Below are 21763 nucleotides of genomic sequence, written 5' to 3' on the forward strand. Positions count from 1 at the left end.
AAATCAGTTGCCCAAGCTGATCTCAGACTCCTGGCCTCAAGTGATCCTCCTGCCTCAGCCTCTCAAGTAGTTGGGATTACAGGCGTGAGCCACGGCGCCCAGCAAAGGCATGTTCTTGAGGTTGTCTTTTCTCTGAGATTTATGCGAATTGTGCATTTGGAAAAATAGATTTGTTGGGATTACTATTTTCAAGAACATTAATTATGAGAAACTGAATCTTTGGGTTAAATTGATGCTCCTGGAGGAGAGAGGACCTATTTATCCTGGTATCTATGCCTGGGGTTCCAACTGGAACTTCTCCAGCTTTTGCACCGAAAGGAACCCCCACTCCCAGGAAACTTGTCGTCTTAGCCATGCTGCAGGAGTGCCCAGCTGGAAACGCGTGATGTTCACCGGAAAGCCCCACCGTGTGACATGGGTTAAGCTGTGAGGTCCTTTTTATATTTCAGAACTTCAGTTGCTAAAGATAGAAGGCATTAATTTTATTCTGTACAGTTGGCCTCTCCAGGGTGTGCTGCCATGCAGTATTACACACTGGCTGCTCAGAACCCCTGGGACTCCAGTGCCACTTAGATCAAGTGAGTTGAGAGTTGCACGAGTTAGCCGATTAAAATACAGGATGCCCAGCTAAACTTGAATTTCACACAAGGAACTGAACGATGACCATGAAAAGAAATGTTGCAGAGAGCCTGGTTCTCTGAAGATAAGGTGGTGTAACAGCCCCGTTGAGGGGAGAGACTGCCATCTTATTTCAGCAACTCATATTTTGGACTTTTGTCACTTGAAGCCGAAGCTAATCCTGAGAGAAGCCGTAAACCACATTTCTGAAAAATAGTAATTGGAGAACATACAGTGTTCTACAGTAAGATGTCTGGAAAAGATTGATAAAATTATGAAAATATCCAGCATATGTTATAGTGAGCATCACGGCATTGACAGTAATGCTTTATTGCCCATATTTCCCATAACTGGAAAAGGGGAGCTGCTTTCCTTTAGTAGCACTGGACAGAAACGCCTTGGGGTGTGGGGTGCTGTCTGATTACAGAGAGAGCAGCTCTTGAATGGGGAAGGAAACACCTCCATTGTGACTTTTTGCACATTGCATTTGCACAAATTACTCTCTGAAACAGTCTCAAAGAACAATGTCATTTTTATAAAGCACTGTGTTCATTTGAAAAGATAGAGGTAGACTGAAATTCTGAATTTTAGGGAATTTTCCTACAATATGCATACTTGTGAAGTTTGCATTGTTAAATTTCATTTGATTTGACAAATCCGTATTAAGAGTATATGGTGTCCAGGTACAGAGGCTGCCCCAGAAACAAGACAGAAGTAGGCAGAGAACCTTGGCTCTCATGGAACACGGTTTTGGTTAGAAGCAACAGATAAGGGTAATAAATTTATAGCATGCTAGTAAGTTCTATAGTACGGTGTGTTGGGTAGGAGTTGCAGAGAGAAAGGTATGCGGTGAAGGCCGGGTGGTGATGGTCTAGGCCACACTGAAGAGGCAACATTTGAGCAAAGACTGAAAGAGAGTGGGAAGAGTTGGGGACCAGAGCCGCCAGAAGAAAGTGTTTCCGGGGTGGGAAAAGTCAGGGACTCTGAACAAAGCCAGGGCAGCTGGAGTGGAGTGAGAGGGATGTCGGGAGGGTCTGGGAGGACGGCGGGGTGGCCCAAGGCAGTGCTTTACTGAGTGAAATGGGCGGAGCAGCGTGTGAATGTGATCAGACTTCTTTTACAGAGATCATCTGCAATGCTGGAAGGGAAAAGACAAATGAAGAGGTTATTGCAACGAACAGCCAGGCAAGAGATGCAAACGTTTTTTGCAAAGGTGTGTGTGTATATACATCCTTGCACTGGACAGCCACGAAGCACTCACTGTGAAGTAAGGATGTGGTTTCAAATCGCTCACCTATTCACAGCGGGTCAATCGGGAAAGCACTCCCACTCAGTACAGCCATTACGGGAAAAGGGCTAGCTCCTTACAGGATCCTCAACTGTGGAGAGGCCGGGAGCCCACGCGGGGCGCTGGGGAGTCTCTCAGCACCCCAGGGGCTCGGGCAGGGACCCGAGCCGCGCCCTCCCTCCCGGGGGTGCCCTGGTGTCGAGGCTGCCCAGCGGAGCTGGCGGCTCTCTCCCTCGAAGTAGAAGGTGCTGGACCCGAACTCCAGCGGAGCCGCACAACACGTGGAGAAAAAGCGCCAGGACAGCCAACCTTCCCACCTTTTCAAACCTGAAACCCGGCCGGCCGGGGGCGGCTGGAACGTTCAGTGCGGACCCGTGCCTCAGGCGCCTTGTTCCCAGCCCCCGACCGCCCCGCGACCTCCCATCTCGTCTCCGCCCTCCCTCCCCAACTTCCATCCTCCCCACTACAAACTCCGTCCTCCCGCCCTTCGGCAGCGCGTGGCTGGCACGGAACAGGCAGCGCACACACTAGAACAGGCGCCACCGTTCAGGAAGTCTCTACAAGACCAGGACCCTGAGGCCTCTGTGCCGGGACCGGAACCAACCACGCAGAGCGACTAAGGACGGGGCAAGAGCCGAGAGAACCCGCTGCCGCCCGTTGAACTGCCACCGCCCCGACAGCGCGCTTCCGCGATTGCGCACGCGCGCTGCGCACCACGCCCCGGAAGAGTTCCTAGGCTCGTGACGGTGACCCGGAAGCAGCCCCCGGTGTCGGGGCAGGAGGGACGCGCGCGGCTGAGGCGAGGTCGCTCAGCGAAGCTGTTGCGGGGCCATGGCGGGGACGGCGCTGAAGAGGCTGATGGCCGAGTACAAACGTGAGTTCGGGGATCTGGGCGGTCAGCAGCGTCCCGCATTCCTGCTCCCGGGCCCGCGTCGTCCGGTGGGGCTGGGGCAGAGAGCCTGGCGGGGGAGCCGGGCGCGGGGCCTCCACCGCGAGCCCCGCTGTGGGTCCCCCGGAGCGCCGCTCTCTGCGCCCGCTGCCTGCCCTCACGCGTGAAGTGAGGAGAAGCCTTCCCAGCGTCGGTAAAGGCAGCGCCGGCGCCGTGTTAGTTGAGAGCACACACAGTTGAGTCTTTGCGGGCTTTCTTTTTTCTCTTTTCTAGTAATTCTTTTCTTGGCAGCCTTGAGAACGTGCAGTGAGAGCTTGGGGAAGAAGGCCTGAGTTGCTGCTGAGGAATTAGGGGGGAAAAGTGTATGCGTTAAAAGGGGAAAAAGACTCGTTGGTGGAGCTTTAGGTGAAAGGTCAGATTTTGGCTTTCCCTTCAGTGAAGGAAAAGGGCTTTTGAACAGTGCCACCTGTCACTCCTCCTAGGTAGTGTTGAGAAAACCTCATGAGTGCTTTCCTACCCGGTACGTTAGATATTTCTAATGTCTGAGGAGAGCGAAGGGAGAAATGAGAACCTAGGAGCACTCGGCATTCCATCGTTTTACACCGAATTCCCGCTCGGAAGAACTGCTGCGAGAAGTCTTGGAATGCCATTGTGTTGAAAGCGCCAGAAACCTGACTCGCCGGCGGAGACAAGATAGCCGGCTAAGAGCAGGGCCCGAGTTCAGACCCGGCCTCTCAGCTCCTTAGCTCTTTGACCTTGTTCCTCTCTCGCAGTCTCTGCAGTTTCTTTATCTTAAAAGGTTAAAGTTGATACTGCCGGTGAAGTGCTAAATACCTGATGTGTAAACTCTTAATAAAGTTAGCCGCTGCTTTTGTAATTAGATTGAGGGTAATTTTGGAAGAAGGTTAAAAATAGGCTGAACTAATGAATGTGATAAAACAGAAATAAGTGGTGAATATACATGTAGCTTGATTTCGTATAGCTGTATTGGTGACACTGCACAGTGAGAGTTGATGTTTGGCTTAAGCAGACCAAAACATTGCAAATACAGGTTCACTCAGGTATGGTCATTCATTCCTTGGTATCTGGAGGGGATTGGTTCCAGGCCCACCTGCAGATACGGATGCTCAAGTCTCTACTATAAAGTGGCGTGGTATTTGCATTTAATGTATGCATAGCCTCTCATAACTTTTAAATCATCTCAAGGTTTACTTATAGTACCTAATGCAGTGTAAGTGCTGCGCAAATAGTTATACTGATTTTTTTTACTTTTATTTTTAAATCGTTATTTTTTTCAAGTATTTTGTATTCCTAGTTGGTCGAATCCATGAATGTGCAGGAGCAGATACGCGGCCTGCTGTAAAAGTTCAAATAACGCTCGCCACCTAGTGTCTGCTAAAGCAGAACGTAGAGGCACACTTACTTTCCCGCGCACTTTGCTTGATTGAGTTTCACTTCGCAGATATTGCATGTTTTACAAGTTTACAAGTTTTTTTACAAGCAACCCTGCATGGGAGCAAGTCTGTTGGCACCATTTTTGCTCACTTCGTGTCTCTGTGTCACATTTTAATCTATTACGGTGATCTATGATCAGTAATCTTTGATTTTTTTTTTTTTTTTTTGAGACAGAGTCTCGCTCTGTCACCCACCCAGGCTGGAGTGCAGTGGCCGGATCTCAGCTCACTGCAAGCTCTGCCTCCTGGGTTTATGCCATTCTCCTGCCTCAGCCTCCCGAGTAGCTGGGACTACAGGCGCCCGCCACCTCGCCCGGCTAGTTTTTTGTATTTTTTTAGTAGAGACGGGGTTTCATGGGGTTAGCCAGGATGGTCTCGATCTCCTGACCTCGTGATCCGCCCGTCTCGGCCTCCCAAAGTGCTGGGATTACAGGCTTGAGCCACCGCGCCCGGCCGATCAGTAATCTTTGATGTTACTGTTGTAATTATTTTGGGGCATCACGAACCATGCCCATAAAAGATGGTCGTCCTAATAAATGTTGTGTGTGCTTCACTGACTGGCTGTTTCCCCATCTCTCTCCCGGCCTCTCTCTTCCCTGAGACAAAACAATATTGAATAGGCCAGTAATAACCGTACAGTGGGCTGAAGTGTTCAAGTGAAGAGTTGCACTCCACCCAGTTCAAATCAAAAACTAGAAATGATTAGGTTTAGTGAGAAAAGAATGTTGAAAGTCAAGACAGGCTGAAAGCTGGGTCTCTTGCACCAGTTAGCCAAGTTGTGAATGCAAAGGAAAAGTTCTTGAAGGAAATTAAAAGTGTTGCTCTGTTGAACACAATGAATAATAAAGTGAAAAAGCCTTACTGCTTATGTGAAGAAAGTTTTAGTGGTTTGGATAGAAGATCAAACCACTCATAACATTCCCTTAAGCCAAAGCCTAATCCAGAGCAAGGCCCTAACTCTTCAGTTTTATGAAGGCTGAGAGCAGTGAGGAAGCTGCAGAAGAAAAATTGGAAGCTAGTAGAGGTTGGTTCATGAGATTGAAGTAAATAACCTGTCTCCATAACATAAAAGCACAAGGTGAAGCAGCAAGTTCTCCAGAAGATCTAGCTAAGATCAAGATGAAAGTGACTCTTAAATTAAGCGATAGATTTACAAGGTACGTAAAATAGCCTTATGCAGTATTGGGAGGAGGAGATGCCATATACAACTTAAACAGCTAGAGAGAAGTCAGTGACTGGCTTCAAAGGACAGGCTGACTCTTGTTAGGGGCTAATGTCAGTCACTTTAAGTTGACTTTGAGTTGAAGCCAGTGCTCATTTATCCTTCAGAAAATCTTAGGGCCCTTAAAAATTATGCTGAATCTACTCTGAGCTCTAGGGATGGTACAACAGCCTGGATGACAGCACATCTAAGTACAACATGGTTTACTGAATATAAGCCCACTGTTGAGACCTACTGCTCAGGAAAAAACAGATTATTTTCAAAATATTATTGCTGACAGTGCACCTGGTCACTCGAGCTCTGATGGAGATGTATAAGGAGATAAATGTTTTTATGCCTGCTAACACAACACCCATTCTGCAGCCCATGGATCCAGGAACAATTTTCACTTTTATTTAAGAAATACATTTCATAAGGCCATAGCTGCCATGAAAGGTGATTTCTTTGATGGATCTGGGCAAAGAAAATCAAAAGCCTTCTGGAAAGGATTTATTATCCTAGATGGCATTAAGAACATCTGTGATTCATGGGAGGTCACCGTATCAACAACAGGCTTTTGAAAAAGTTGATTTCAATGCTCATGGATGACTTTAAGGGGAGGAGGCAACTGCAGATATGGTGGAAATAGCAAGGAAACTGCAGTTAGAGGTGGAGCATGAAGATGTCACTCAGTTGCTACAATCTCATGATCAAACTTGAGCAGATGGGGAGTTGAGTCTTACAGATGAGCAAAGAAGTGATTCTTGAGATGGGATCTACTCCTGGTGAAAATGCTGTGAACATTGTTGAAATGACAACAAAAGATTGAGACTATTCCATAAACTTAGTTGATAAAGCAGCGGCAAGGTTTGAGGGTATTGACTCCAATATTGAGTGAAGTTCCAGTCTGGGTAAAATGCTGTCAGACAACATCACAGACTACAGAGCAATCTTTGGTGAAAGAGTCAGTCCCTGTGGCAAACTTAATTGTTTTATTTTCAGAAACTACCACAGCCACTCCTGCCTTCAGCAACTACCACCCTGATCAGTCAACAGCCATCAATATCCCGGCAAGACTGCACCGGCAAAAAGATTATGACCTGCTGAAGGCTCAAATGATTGTTAGCATTTTTTAGCAATAAAAATTAAGCATATTTTGGCAAATAATTTTTTTTTTTTTTTTTTGAGACAGGGTCTTGCTCTGTTGCCCAGGCTGGAGTGCAGTGGCACAACCACAGCTCATTGCAAGCCTTGACATCCTAGGCTCAAGCTATCCTCTCACTTAATCCTCCTGAGTAGCTGAGACTACAGGCACGTGCCGCTACACCTGGCTGATTTTTCTGTCTTCATCTTGACCTCCATGTTGTCAGGGTTTGACAAAAGTGACTCCATTTTGATTCTGACAACGTTCATACTAGAACAGAGGATTGGATATGGGGAACTGTTACTTCTGTGTCCTCATGGGAAACCTGGCTGGTGGGTCAAATGTGTAAACACCTACCATTTCTTGGTGTCCTGGTTTGTGTTTGTGTCTCTGTTTTAGTTTTATTTTTGTCCTGTTTCTAGGATGAGGCTAGACTGTGAGCAGCCATTTTCTCATTTTTATTGAGAAGAAAATCATTAAACCCCTGCATAGGAAATTAAGTTCAGGCTGCTGCTTCAGGCCAGTCTTTGCGTTGTTGAACTTGTATTTTCTAAGGATATTTGCATTAGCAAAGATATGTTCTCCCTTTTACTGTCCTGACAAAAGCTTCATCTGTTATTTCAATTGTCAATTAGTTTGCAGTAATAAACCTAAATAATGGTTAATTTCCAAAGGTTTGTCACAGAAGTGTATTGTGTGTTTTTACATGTTAACATGAAAGTTTGGACTATGTGTGGAAGGTAGAACTCTAAACATACCTCCCTAAGATTCACATGCCCTAGTTATTCAAGCGCTTTCTAGTACTGCGGTGGAGGGCCTTTGGAGATGTAAGTAAGGTTACTAATCAGCTGATTTAAAGAGAGGGAGTTTATTCTGGATTACCCTGGAGGATCCAATAACATAAGGCTCAAAAGCAGGCAATGAAGGCAGGATGGGGGCGGTCAGAGAGATTCGACATATGACAGGATCTCTACCTTTTGTGGCTGGCTGTGAAGATGAAAGGAGCCATGAGCTGAGGAAGGTGGGCGGCCTCAAGAAGCTGAGAATGACCCCCGGCCAACAGCCCTGTGGAACTGAATTCTGTCAGCAACCTCAATGAACTTGGAGTGGCAGCCCTGGTGAGACTCTGAGCAGAGAACTAGCTGGCCCATGCTGTGTCGAGACTTCTGACACTTGGAAACTCTGAGATCATCAATGAGTATTGTTTTAAATCACTAAATTTGTGGTAGTTTGTGTTACAGCAGTGACAGAAGATGAATACGGTATGTTATTGAGGGGACTTTGTTTTTCCTGTATCTTAATAATGTGATAAAATTTAATGTTTATTTTTTGTGTATCATTTAGTGTTTATTTTTTGTGTATCTTAACATCTAGTTTGTCCTCATAACGTATTTTAAGGTAGCACATTCCAGTATAAAGGTGGACTTGACAGAATCAATCTCTACATAGAAGGGGTTTAGATAGATTTGGATAGATGTTCAGGCCCACTTTATTGTATTTGGGAATAGTCATAGAACTGCAGAAATTTAGAGGTGGTGGGACCTTGCCTATGATTCTGTTCAGGCCCCCTAATTTTACAGATTTTGTGGAATTGAGCAACAGACAAGATGATTTTGCCTAGGTTCACAAACAGGGGAAAAGGAGAGCCAGGAAAGAACTCAATTGTTCTAAACTGCTGTCTTGTCTTGATGTCCTGTTTTTATTCATCATCCAGCCTTTCCTAGGAGTGTCAGAGATAGACCTAGGTAGAAGTGGGCTGCCATACAAAGTGCTACCCATAGAGAGCTTAGCACAACAGAAATTTATTCTTTCATAGTTCTGGAGGCCAGACATCTGAAAGGTGTTGATGGGGTCATTCTTCCTCTTGAGGGCTCGAGGGGAGAACCCTTACTTGCCTCTTCCAGCTAATGGTGGTTGGTGGTCTTCCTTGGCGTTTATTGGTGTTCTCTTGCTTGAGGTAGTGTAATTCCATCCTCTGCCTCCATCTTCACATGGCCATCTTCTCCCTGTGTGCACTGGTGCCCGTATTCTCTCTTACAAGAACACCAATAATTCGGTTTAGGGCCCACCTAATTGATATGACCTCATTTTAACTCAATTACATCTTTAAAGACCCAATCTGGTCCAAATAAGGTTACAGTCACAGAGCCTGGGTATACCTGAATTTTCAGGGGACACTAACCCAGTACAGTATCTAATTCCTATTAGATAAGATTTAATTCCTATTAGATAGGATTAGAACCCAAAACTTACGTGTATGAAACTGAGCTCTAAAACTGAGTTCCTGCGTTTTCCACTGAGTTCCTGCATTTTCCACTGTCATTGTTCATACAGCCTTCCCCCCTGCACTTACAGCAGCCTTGTTCTTCCAGTTGTTGGGCTAAAATCCTTAGACTTTCCTTAACACCTCACTTTCTTTTATAGCCATGTGTAATCTGGTATCCTTCCTTCAGACTTCATCTCAACCTTCGCTCACTGCTCCCTGCTGGTCCAAGCGCCTCTCACCTCTAGCCTAGATTCTTTCCTAGAATCCAGCTGGGTCCTCTACCTCCTGCTCTTGACACATTTTCTTCTGCCCTCAGTGTGGCAGAGAGTGATCACGCTGCCGTGCTCAGGACCCTTGTCGCAGTAGAACCAGAGTCCTCCCAGTGCCCTGTGCTCTCCTTTGGCTCCCTCTCCTCCAGCCCTCCTGACCTAATTGCTGTCCCCTAACTCTCCGGGCTTGATATGCTCCTCTCCTGGGCTGGGTGCAGTGACACTTTCCTTCCCTGGCTGGTTTCATCACTTGTGCCCTCCCTGCTACAGGGAGGAGCCCTCCCTGAACCACCAGACCCAGTCTGTCCCTTCCTATTACTGTCGTGTTTCCCCATGATGTCCCCTTTTTAGTTTTTAAAAACTTTATTTTTGTAGAGACAGGGTCTTGCCCAGTTTTAAAACTTTTGTTGTGAAGAATATTGTATATGTAGAAGTATAGAAAAGGTGTATGTTCAGATTAAATGATAAAATGAATGTCTGTGTCCATGGCACCAGTTTCAATGGAACAGTGGCAGCAACTTGGAAGTCTTTGTGCTCCTTCCTACCACCACCAAAACTTAACTGCCTTTCTGAATTTTGTATAAGTCTTTATTTTCTTTATATATAACACTTAAGTATTGTTTACTTTTACCTGTTTTTGGACTTAGTAGAAATGGAATTATGCAATATGTGTTCTGTGAATCAAATCTTTTGCTCAGCCTTGTTTTTGAAATTCATGTATGTTGAAGCATTTACGATCGTGTCACTTAATGCCAGGGTAGTGAGAAACGTGTTGTTAGATGATTTCATCATTGTATAAACATCCTAGAGTGTACTTACACAAACCCAGATGGTACTGCCTACTAAACACCTAGGCTATATGGTAGAGCCTGTTGCTCCTAGGCTACAAACCTGTGCAGCCTGTGACTGTACTGAATACTGCAGGCAAAATGTAACACACATCATTAGTGATCAGAATCTCTCAGCTCCATTAGAATCTTAGGGGACCCTCTTCGTATATGCAGCCTATCCTCTACTGAAACAGCATTAAGTCGTGCATAACTGTGGCCTTAGTTTATGTTCACTGTTGAGTAGTATTTCATTTTGTGAATAAGCCACAATTCATCCATTCAGTCGTTGGACATTTGAGTTATTTCCAATTTTTAATTTTTACAAATAATGCTGCTGTGAATGTTTTTGAATATGTGTATTGGTGAACACATTTGGGTCGTAACACAGGGTCACAGAACACTCATAATCAGCTTTCCTTGGTAATGCCAAACTGTTTTTCAGTGTGGTTGTCCAGTATGTATTGCTTTCAGCAGCAGCTGATCATTCCCAGCGCTGATCATGGTTGCTAACACCTTGATGGTGTACTGTATTTCGTTTTTAGCGATCTGATGAGTATGATGTGGTATCTTGAGGTTTTAATTTGTACATCTGTGATTCTGAATGAAGTTGAGCATCCTTTCGTGTAGATAGGCCATTCATGTTTTTTCCTTTGTGAAATGTCTGTTCATTGTTTTTTAAACCAATTTTAGATGAATTGTCTTTTTCTTATTGACTTGTAGGAGTTGTTTATATAGTCCCATCCCTTTTTGTACCCCTAATCTTGTGTTGGTTATATATGCTATAATTATTTTATCCCTGTTTGTGCTTCATCTTTTTAGCCTTTATGCTGTCATTTTTTCCCCAGCCACCTTTAAAAAAAAAGCTTTGAGGTACTATTGACGTATAGTAAACTGACATATTGAAGCATACAATTTGGTGAGTTGTGATATGTGTGTATTCCCATGAAACCATCACCACAGTCAAGGTGATGAATGTGTCTATTATCCCCAAAAGTTTCCTCCTGCCCCCTTTTTAATTCATCTCTCCCTTCCTCCCTTCTGCCCCAGTTCTTGGGTGGTGACCCATCTACTTTCACTTACCATGTAGGTTGTTTTGTACTTTCTTTTTATCAGACTTATTTCATTCAGCATTATTATATTGAGATTCATCTGTGTTGTTGCCTGTGTCAGTATTTTGTTCTTTTTTTATTGCAGAGTAGTAGTCCATTGCATGGATAGACTACAGTTTGTTTATATATTTACCTGTTGGACATTTGGATTGTTTCCAGGTCTAGGCTATTAGAAATAAACCTGCTATGAACATTTGTGTACATGTCTTTCTGTGGATATATGCTTTTATTTCACCTGTGTAAATAACCAGAGTTATAATGATAAGTGTATGTTTAATTTTTAAAGAAATGGCCAAACTGTTTTCCTCCGGTTCACATTTCACTAGCATCTGTATTAAGCGATCCCGTTGCCCCACCTCCTCGCTGACACTTGGCGTGACCAGATGTGTTGTGTTTTTTTTTTGTTTTGTTTTTGAGACAGGTTCTCTGTCACTCAGGCTAGAGTACAGTGGTGCAGTCATGGCTCACTGCAGCCTTTGCCTCCCAGGCTCAAGCAATCCTGCCACCTCAGCCTCCCAAGAAGCTGGGATTACAGTTACATGCCACCTCGCTTAGCTAATTTTTGTATTTTTGGTAGAGATAGGGTTTCACCATGTTGCCCAGGCTTGTCTTGAACTTGTGGGCCCAAGCAATCTGCCCGTCTTGACCTCCCAAAGTGTTGGGATTACAACTGTGAGCCACTGTGCTCATCCAGTTTTAAAAATTTTAGCCATTCTATTGGGTGTATAGCAGTCTTACTGGGGTTTTATTTTATTTTATTTTTTTTTTGATACTGTCTCGCTGTGTCATCCAGGCTGGAGTGCAGTGGCATGATCTCGGCTCACTACAACATCTGCCTCCTGGCTTCAAGTAATTCTCCTGCCTCAGCCTCCCAAGTAGCTGGGGCTACAGGCGCGTGCCACCACACCTGGCTAATTTTTGTGTTTTTAGTAGAAACAGGGTTTCACTGTGTTGGCTAGGCTGATCTCTAACTCCTGACCTCAGGAGTTCGCCTTGGCCTCCCAGTGCTGGGGTTACGGGCGTGAACCACTGTGAACCACCGCCCCTAGCCCTTACTGAGGTTTTGATTTGCATTTCCATAAGACTCATGATGTTGAGCATCATTTCATGTGTTTGTCATCCATGTGTCTTTTTTGATGAAGCGACTTGAGTCTTTGCTCCTTTTAAAATTGTATTGATTTTCTTAAGTTTTATGAGTTCTTTGGCTGGGCGCAGTAGCTCACGCCTGTAATCCCAGCACTTTGGGAGGCTGAGGTGGGCGGATCACGAGGTCAGGAGTTCAAGACCATCGTGGCTGACACAGTGAAACCCCCGTCTCTACTAAAAATACAAAAAATTAGCCTAGCGTGGTGGGAGGCACCTGTAGTCCCAGCTACTCAGGAGGCTGAGGCAGGAGAAAGACGTGAACCCAGGAGACGGAGCTTGCAGTGAACCGAGATCACGCCACTGCACTCCAGCCTGGGTGACAGAGCGAGACTCCGTCTCAAAAAAAAAAAAGAGGGTTTTTATTATTTCAATGAAATTCAGTTATTGACTTTTAAAATATTTCTTGCTATTGTGTTATATTTAAGAAATAGCTGCTAAACATCAAGTGGCAGTAGGATTTTCACCTATGATTTTTTCTAGATGTTTTATAGTTTCAGCTCTTATATTTAGGTCTGGGATCCATATAATAAAGTTTTCCGTATGGTGTGAGATAAAGGCCAAAGTTTATTTGTAAATTATTTGTAAATGGCAGTGCAGTTGTTTCAGCACTATGCTTGCTAGGGCTGCTCTACCACAAAGTGGGCATGGCTTAAACAACAGAAATGTATTTCCTCATAGTCCTGGAGGCTGGAAGTCCAAGATAAGGAATAGGGCAGGGCTGGTTTCTTCTGAGGCCCTGTTCTGTATGCCTGTGTCCTCATCTCTTCTTATAAGGACATTAGTCAGATTGGATTAAGGTCCACCCTAATGACCACATTAATTTTAATTACCTCATTAAAGGCCCTAGTCACACACTTTTGTCCACCTTGTTTTTTTTATGTAATATGTCCTGGAGTTTGTTCTGTATTTGCATGTAGAGGTATTTATACCTGCAAAGTATTCCACTGGTATATGTATCATAATTTGACTGGTCCTCTGTTGATAGACACTCGAGTCCTTTTTAATTTCTTTTTGTTTTTACAAATAGTCCTGAAATGAATGGCCTGTGTATACATCTTTTATCTTCACCAATGTTATCTGTGGGATGGATTCCTAGAAATGAAATTGCTGGGTCAAAGGTTAAATTTATATTTCACTGTGTGGTGGCTATTTGTTAAGCCACTATTTTAAGTGGCAAGGAATGGCCTCCGAAAATTGCCCTGATACTAAGATTCATATCTTTTTTTGAACTTGTTTCTTATCAGTTAACACAAAGCTGTATATTATTTTGTGTATGCGTGTATATGCTTTGGAAGCAAAAAAAACAAAACGGAAAAAATCAAGTGTCCAGAACCATTCCCTCCAGCCTCTGAACTCTGCAATTCTTTATTGCTGCAATTCTTTATTGACCAGTAGAGGCCACTGTTGAATAACAAAGCTGGCGGGAAGGTCAGCGCACACCTGGGCAGGTCTCTGTGCAGAGCCTGCATCGCCAGGAGCAGGTCTGGAGCTGCAGTTTTTAGACCACCCTTTCCCCTCCCTAAGGGAGGGTGTCACACAGGGGAGTGCCAAAGGGGAACTCCAGATGAAGAATAAAGCCAGCTCTCTTTGGTACGAGCTCTTCTTCATAGTTCCACGAAAGTGATTTGTAAAACTTTTGTGTATTCTGCTGCCAGGCCTCTACTTAGTTGCCCACTGACATTGTGTTTCTCCCGCACCCCACCTGCTTAGCAGTTTACAGTCTGTCTGCCTTAATCTGTTATTTTTTTCTTATAATTAGGCGGTTTGGCTTGAGACACAAGAATGGGACTAGATTTTAGATGACTTGGTGTAGGAAGCCTGGCAAATTGGGTTCTGTGGTTATTTCTCCTGATCTATTCCACACGAAGAGGCACAAAGGGAGACCATCAGGGTGTGTCTTGTGAAATCCAAGGTCTTAGTCTGCTTGGTACTTGACCTCATTCACATTCAATTCCCACCCGCCCCTAAAATGTTTAATGCACTTGGCCCTTGGGGCCAGCACTTGCCTTTGACTTGCCTTGCTGGCCCCTCCTTACCACTCTGTCTCCTCTCACTGCTGGGTGTCGGCATACCCTTGTGACAGCGCTTGGGTCTCTTCAGGACCTCTGTTCCCTGGATCAGGGCTTCTCAGCAGATGTTAGTGGCATTTTGAGTGAAATAATTTTTCCTTGTGTAGGCCCTGTTCATGGCAGGATGTGGGTTCATTATACGGTTGATGGATATATTAGCCCATTCTTATACTGCTATAAAGATACTACCTGAGACTGGGTAATTATAAAGGAAAGAGGTTTAGTTGACTCACAGTTCTGCATAACTGGGGGGCCTCAGGAAATTTATAATTATGGCAGAAGGGGAAACAGACCTCTTCTCAAGGGGATAGGAGAGAGAAGAGCAGGAGAAGAGAAGAGCAAACCAAGGAAGAACTTTCCACACACTTACAGAACCATCAGTTCTCCTGAGAACTCGCTATCATGAGAACAGCATGAGGGAAACTGCCCCCATGGTCCAGTCACCTCCTACTAGGTTCCTCCCTCAACACTTTGGGGATTATAATTCAAGGTGAGATTTGGGTAGGGACACAAAGCCAAACCATATCATTTCTCCCCCGATCCCTCCCAAATCTCATGTTCGTTTCAAAACCATTCCATTCCATTTCAAAACAAATCTTGCCTTCCCAGCAAGGCCTTCAAGTCTTAACTCATTTCATCATTAACTCAGAAGTCCAAGTCCAAAGTCTCATCTGCAACAAGGTAAGTCCTTTCCATCTAGCAGCCTGTAAAATCAAAAGCAAGTTAGTTACTTTCAAGATACAATGGAAATACAGGCATTGGATAAATACTCCCATTTCCAATGGAAGAAATTGGCCAAAACAAAGGACTGCAGACCCCCATGCAAGTCCGAAATCCAGTTGGGCAGTCATTAAATCTTAAAGCTCAAAATGATCTCCTTTGTGACCCCATGTCTCACATCCAGGGCACACTGATGCAAGGAGTGGCTTTCGTGACCTTGGGCAGCTCCGCCCCTGTGGCTTTGTAGGGGACAGCCCTCCTGCACCCACCCCCTTCGGCTACTTTCATGGTGGGCATTGAGTGTCTTCGGCTTTTCCAGGTGCACAGTGCAAAGCTCTTGGTGGATCTGCTGTTCTGGGGTCTGGAGGATGATTGTCCTCCAGTGGGGACTCTGGGAGTTCCAACCCCACATTTCCCTTCCTCAATGCCCTAGCAGAGGTTCTCCATGAGGGCCCTGCCGCTGCAGCAGATTTCTGTTCTGGACATCCAGGCGTTTCCATACATCCTCTGAAATGTAGGTGAAGGTTCTCAAATGTCAGTTATTGAATTCTTTGCACCCACAGGCCCAACACCACGTGGACGCTGCCAAGGCTTGGGGTTTGCACCCTATGAAGCAATAGCCTGAGCTGTACCTTGGCCCCTTTTAGCCATGGCTGGAGCTGGAAAAGCTGGGACACAGGGCACCAAGTACCAAGGCTGCACAGAGTAGTGGCGGGGCTGGGCCTGGCCCACAAAATCATTTTTCCCTCCTAGGCCTCCCTGCATGTGATGGGAGGGGCTGCTGCCAAGATCTCTGACATGCTCTGGAGACATTTTCCCAATTGTCTTGGCGATTAATATTTGGCTCCTTCTTATGTGCATTTCTGCAGCTGCCTTGAATTTCTCTCCAGAAATTGGGTGTTTCTTTTTTATTGCATCGTCATGCTGCAAAGTTTTCAAACTTTTACTCCCTGCTTTCCTTTTATTTTTTATTTTATTTTTTATTTTTATTTTTTTTTTGAGACGGAGTCTCGCTGTGTCGCCCAGGCTGGAGTGCAGTGGCCGGATCTCAGCTCACTGCAAGCTCCGCCTCCCGGGTTCACGCCATTCTCCTGCCTCAGCCTCCCGAGTAGCTGGGACTACAGGCGCCGCCACCACGCCTGGCTAATTTTTTGTATTTTTAGTAGAGACGGGGTTTCACCATGTTAGCCAGGATGGTCTCGATCTCCTGACCTCGTGATCCGCCCGTCTTGGCCTCCCAAAGTGCTGGGATTACAGGCTTGAGCCACCGCGCCCGGCCCTGCTTTCCTTTTAAACACAAGTTCCAATTTCAGATCATCTCAAGTTCAGAGTTCCACAGATCTCCAGGGCAGGGGCAAAATCTCACCATTCTCTTTGTTAAAACATAGGAAGAGTGACTTTTGCTCCAGTTCCCAAGAAGTTCCTCATCTCTTTTTCAGACCACCTCAGCCTGGGCTTCGTTGTCCATGTCACTATTAGCATTTTGGTCAAAAGCATTCAGCAAGTCTCTAGGAAGTTCCAGACTTTCCCACATCTTCCTTCTTCTAAGCCCTCCAAACTGTTCCAGCCTCTGCCTGCTACCCAGTTCCGAAGTTGTTTCCACATTTTCAGGTTGTCTTTATAGCAGCACCCTGGTACCATTTTACTGTATTCGTCTGTTTTCACACTGCTGTAAGAACTTCCCTGAGACTGGGTAATTTATAAAGGAAAGAGGTTTAATTGACTCGCAGTTCCACGTGGCTAGGGAGTTCTCAGGAAACTTAAGAGTCATGACAGAAGCCGAAGGGGAAGCAAGCACCTTCTTCACAAGGTGGCAAGAGAGAGAGAAGAGTGAAGGAGGTACTTTCGAACACTTATAAAACCACTAGATATCATGAGAACAGCATGGAGGAAATTGCCCCCATGATCCAGTCAACTCCCACCAGGTTTCTCCCTCAGCACCTTGAGATTACAATTCAAGATGAGATTTGGGTGGGGACACAAAGCCAAACCATATCAATGGACTTTTGGGTTGTTCCCAGTTTGGGGCTATTACGAACATTCACACACAAGTCTATGGCAACATAAGACCCAGTAGAATTGCTGGGTCTTAGGGTCAATATATAGTTAATTTTAGTAGAAATGGTCAAACTTCTTTCCCAAAGGGTAACCAGACCATTTTGCATTCCCATCAGTGATGCACGAGAGATCTACTTGCTAAACTTGCCAGCAGTTAAAATCTTTAATTTTGGTCATTCTGTTGTGAATAAAGGTATGGATAATGCTGAAGCTATTGAGCTGTATCTTATTGTGGTTTTAATTTGCATTACTCTTATGATTCACAATGTTGAGCATTTTCTCATATGCTTATTTGTCATCTGTTTTAGTCAGTTCAGGCTGCTGTAAAAAAAAACCAAAGACCAGGGAGCTTAAATGACAAACATTTATTGCTCCCAATTCTGGAGGCTGGCAAGTCTGGTAAGGGCTCTCTTCCTGGTTTGCAGATGACTGTCTTATCCTTGTGCCCTTACATGGCCAAGAGGCAAATCTCTCTTATTTCTTCTTATAAAGGCACTAACTTCATTCATGAGAGTTCTGCCCTCCTGACCTAATCTCCTCCCAAAGGCCCCACCTCCCAATACCACATACATTAGGATTCAGCATAGGAATTTTGGGGGGACAAAAGCGTTTGGACCACAGCACTATCCATGTTGACTCTGGCAGTGGCTCTGTTCAACTCTGCCTCCTTTTTTCTTCTTACCTATTTTGATTTTTATATGTGGTGTGAGATGGGGAAAGTTTGATTTTTTTTTGTCTTAGAGATGAGCATCATTCATGGAAAAGACTGCCCTTTGCCTCTGGGCCGTAGCTCTGTGTTCCCTCGAGTCAGGGTCTGGTTTGGCACAGGTATGCTTCTGGGCTCTCTCTTCTGCCCCATGGTTCAATTTAACTTCGAGCCAGTGCTACATTGCCTGAATTTCCGTAGCTCTGTAAGGAAGGCTTGGTAACTCATAGACGAAGCTTTCTGTTTCTTCTTTTTAAAGATAGTGTCTTGGCTATTCTTTTTTTTTTTTTTGAGACGGAGTCTCGCGCTGTCACCCAGGCTGGAGTGCAGTGGCCGGATCTCAGCTCACTGCAAGCTCCGCCTCCCGGGTTCACGCCATTCTCCTGCCTCAGCCTCCCGAGTAGCTGGGACTACAGGCGCCCGCCACCTCGCCCGGCTAGTTTTTTGTATTTTTTTAGTAGAGACGGGGTTTCACCGTGTTAGCCAGGATGGTCTCGATCTCCTGACCTCGTGATCCGCCCGTCTTGGCCTCCCAAAGTGCTGGGATTACAGGCGTGAGCCACCGCGCCCGGCGTGTCTTGGCTATTCTTGTTTGCATTTTTATATAGCTTTTAGACATATATACACACACACACACACACGTATATACCTCATATTCAGCAACTGTGCCAAACTCACTTTTACTAATTGTCTTTAGACTTTTTGGGGCTTTCCTGTGTATATGGACATAGCATCTGTGAATAATGAGTTTTGTTTCTTTTTCAGTCCTTATACCTAATATTTATTTGGCAAGGATTTATAATTTTCTGTCTCTTCAGAGAACCACTTTTTGGTTTCATTGATTTTTTTTTTTTTCTGTATGTTTGCTTACTGTTTTATTAATTTCCCTGGTACTCTGCCCACTGCACTCCAGCCTGGGCAACCAGAGTGAGTCCCTGTCTCAAAACTAAACAACAAAGTAACCAGTGGAAACAGTTTGGAAAGACACTGTACCTCTTATGTTTGCTTTTGCATTAGTGAAAATAAAAGGAAAAATGAAAGTCTGTATTTTGTTGGTATAAAGAACTGTTTGGGCTGGTGCGCTGGCTCACGCCTGTAATCCCAGCACTTTGGGAGACCGAGTCCGGAGATCTAGACCATCCTGGCTAACATGGTGAAACCCTGTCTCTACTAAAAATACAAAAAATTAACTGGGTGTGGTGGCGGGTGCCTGTAGTCCCAGCTACTCAGGAGGCTGAGGCAGGAGAATGGTGTGAACCCAGGAGGCGGAGCTTGCAGTGAGCCGAGATCTGCACTTCAGCCTGGGCGACAGAGTAAGTGAGACTTTGTCTCAAAAAAAAACAAAAAACAAAAAAAACTGTTTGGTCTTTATCAGAACCGTTATTGTACTAGGTATTCACTTTGGGCAAACAGAATTTTCACTTGTTAATATGCATATTCTGTGGTTTATAGGCTTATATATTTTGTAAAGGTGTTTTGTTAAAATGACAATGTAACATTTATTCTGTTTGGTAATGGTTTTACTTATTAATTTTATAGAATTAACACTGAATCCTCCAGAAGGAATTGTAGCAGGTAAGGTACCAAAGTTAACTTCCTTATAATTTACTTTTAATTGCCAAAATTCCTTCAAAGTTAAAATGTTGTGAAATTTTTTCTCACCCTACAGGCCCCATGAATGAAGAGAATTTTTTTGAATGGGAGGCATTGATCATGTAAGTTAATCTTATGTGTACTAGTTTTTAGGTCTTTGCTGGAAGTCAGATGTAAGAATCACATCAGCAGTGTGACTGTGCCCAAAAGCGTCACCTGGAAAAAAGACTGAGTTCTCCAGTAATGCCCAGCTCTTCTCTAGGCTGCTGGTCTGAAAGGAGAGAAGAACCTGAGCGTTGATCCAAAAGAAATGAGTGTTTCCTTAGAGCCAATCAAAGGTTTAGTTATAAGCATGTAATATATGTATTATATATTTGAGAATTTTAAGGTGGTAATTTTGGAATGTTGTATGATCGTGGTTAAATTAACCTCAAGTGGTGTAGGTGGCTTTGGCTTCCAGAAGTAGTCCCTACAGGTCTGAAATTTTGATGAGAAAAGGGTCCTCGAAGGTGTGTCTGATCACAACAGGCATGTTAGTGCAGCCTTGCCTGCCCTGCCTTTGGGCCAGGACTTCTTTTTCTTCTCCTTTCCTCCCAGTTTGTATCTTCCTGTGCTGCTTCTACTTTTTTCTGTTGCCTCGTCTGGGTTTGTTGGCTTTGTATTCTGTCTGACCCAAGTAAGTGAGCAGCATGGTTCTGGGATTCATGGCATTTAACTTAGGGTGACGTTGCTTGGAAAGAGAAACACATGAACCCCTGATTTTAGAGTGTTCTATGGCCCTGACTCACTTTGCTTTTTCTTCTTTCTACCTTAGATGTGCAATTTTTGGCCATTCTTAGTATATTTTCAGCAAAGTGAGGTTAAGTAAAATTTAGGAAGCTGAAATTTGTAATCAGTCTCTGTTTTCTTTCTTTTCTTTTTCTTTTTTTTTTTTTTTTTTGAGATGGAATTTCACTCTTGGTGCCCAGGCTGGAGTGCAGTGACGTGACCTCAGCTCACTGCAACCTCTGCCCCCTGGGTTAAAACGATTATCCTGCCTCAGCCTCCCTAGTAGCTGGGATTACAGGTACCCACCACCATGGCTGGCTAATTTTTGTATTTTTAGTAGAGACAGGGATTCCCCATATTGGCCAAGCTGATCTCGAACTCCTGACCTCAGGTGATCCCCCTGCCTTGGCCTCCCAGAGTGCTGGGATAACAGGTTTGAGCCACAGCACCAAGCCCAGTCTTTGTTTTCTCATTAGTGAGGTCTTTTAATTTGCAGAAAGGCCTCGGGTTAGATTTTGTTGCATTGAGAAGTGCTCTAGAGGGCAAGGACCAGAAAGTGAGGGCTGTGAAACAAGTGTGAGCTCTGGCTTGATGTGACCTTAAACTTCCTTATGCTTTTGGAATTTGCCAGTTGCTTGGATCACATTAATTCTTAATGCTCTATAGGTTAGTCTGAGAAACAAATCACAGCTAAGTATTGTCTGTGGAGGTTAAATTGATATGAAAATTAGTTTTTTAGATAAACAAAATGTTTTAAAAAAATCATCAAACGTTATTCAGATGGTACGGCAGGCCTGCCATTTCCTGATCATTTGTAACATCCTAATTGCTTGGGCCTGTGGGCATGTGTTTTTTCTGTGTCTGAAGGTTTCTGGAATCTGTGTTTGTGTGTAATGTGGCCCCCAAGGCAGTTATGAGATGAATGGCGAGTCCCCCAGTCTGCACTGTCCTCATTAGTGAGCTGTGGGGCTGTATACTTGTTTCGGGGCAGCTCTTTTTATTTCTGTAGAAGCAGGAGGTCATATACATGAACTGATGTGTAACCTGCTTGTTTCATGTGTTAACGCAGGCGCATCTGCACTCAGGCCAGTGGGGCAGCATGCCTGCTGCAGGGGCACAGAGTAGCGGGAGGCCTGTCTTTGTGTAGAGGTTGAAGACGCCTGTCGGGTCTGCAGTATTTGGGGGATGTTGGCTCCTCAGTACGCCTATTTGGAAGCTCATTAAAGGAACAGTTGAGCCTTCCAGTGTGGTTTTAAAAAAATGTTCATTGTTAAAAATCTATTAGGGTAACTATTACCAATTTTAAATAAACAGTATAAAATTAAACCAATATTTTGAAAACCTGTCTTAAAAAGTAATTAGAACTATTTTTAGGTAGAGCACTTTTGTGTTTGAACAAGGCTTTTTGCATTAGTGTGGAATTCCCCTGCTTGAAGATCCTGGTGAGTTTGTGGGTTTTGGTCCTGTTCCAGACCCTTCACAAACAAGAGGCCGTTTACAAGTGCACTTAAAACGCCTATTAGGGAATTAACTGTCCTCCCATTGGTTTGTCTCACCCTCCTGTTTTGGCAGACATCTGGCTGAGTCTTTACTCCTTGGTGATAGGTTTCTTCTTTTTCTCTTTATTCTTTGATG

At 44.5% G+C, this 21763-nt stretch overlaps 1 protein-coding gene and 1 long non-coding RNA gene across 3 annotated transcripts in view; one reads left to right on the forward strand and one right to left on the reverse strand.

The window, feature by feature from the left end:
* Window positions 1-463: 463 nt before the first annotated feature.
* On the reverse strand, window positions 464-2585 carry LOC144339621 (uncharacterized). Its single transcript, XR_013414867.1, has 2 exons — window positions 1913-2585; window positions 464-1756 (listed from the first exon to the last, which is right to left on the reverse strand). It is a non-coding gene; the product is annotated as an uncharacterized LOC144339621 (long non-coding RNA).
* A 48-nt stretch (window positions 2586-2633) lies between these two features.
* The window catches only part of UBE2G2 (ubiquitin conjugating enzyme E2 G2), a 33758-nt gene continuing 14628 nt past the window's right edge, over window positions 2634-21763 (forward strand). The window contains 3 exon segments of one of the 2 annotated variants that reach the window (NM_001194170.2): window positions 2634-2780; window positions 19307-19342; window positions 19437-19482. In NM_001194170.2, the coding sequence (NP_001181099.1) occupies window positions 2738-2780; window positions 19307-19342; window positions 19437-19482 (125 nt within the window). In that variant the 5' untranslated portion in view covers window positions 2634-2737. 2 annotated transcript variants of the gene reach the window in all.

Source organism: Macaca mulatta, chromosome 3 (genome assembly GCF_049350105.2).
Source record: "Macaca mulatta isolate MMU2019108-1 chromosome 3, T2T-MMU8v2.0, whole genome shotgun sequence".
Lineage (NCBI taxonomy): Eukaryota > Metazoa > Chordata > Mammalia > Primates > Cercopithecidae > Macaca > Macaca mulatta.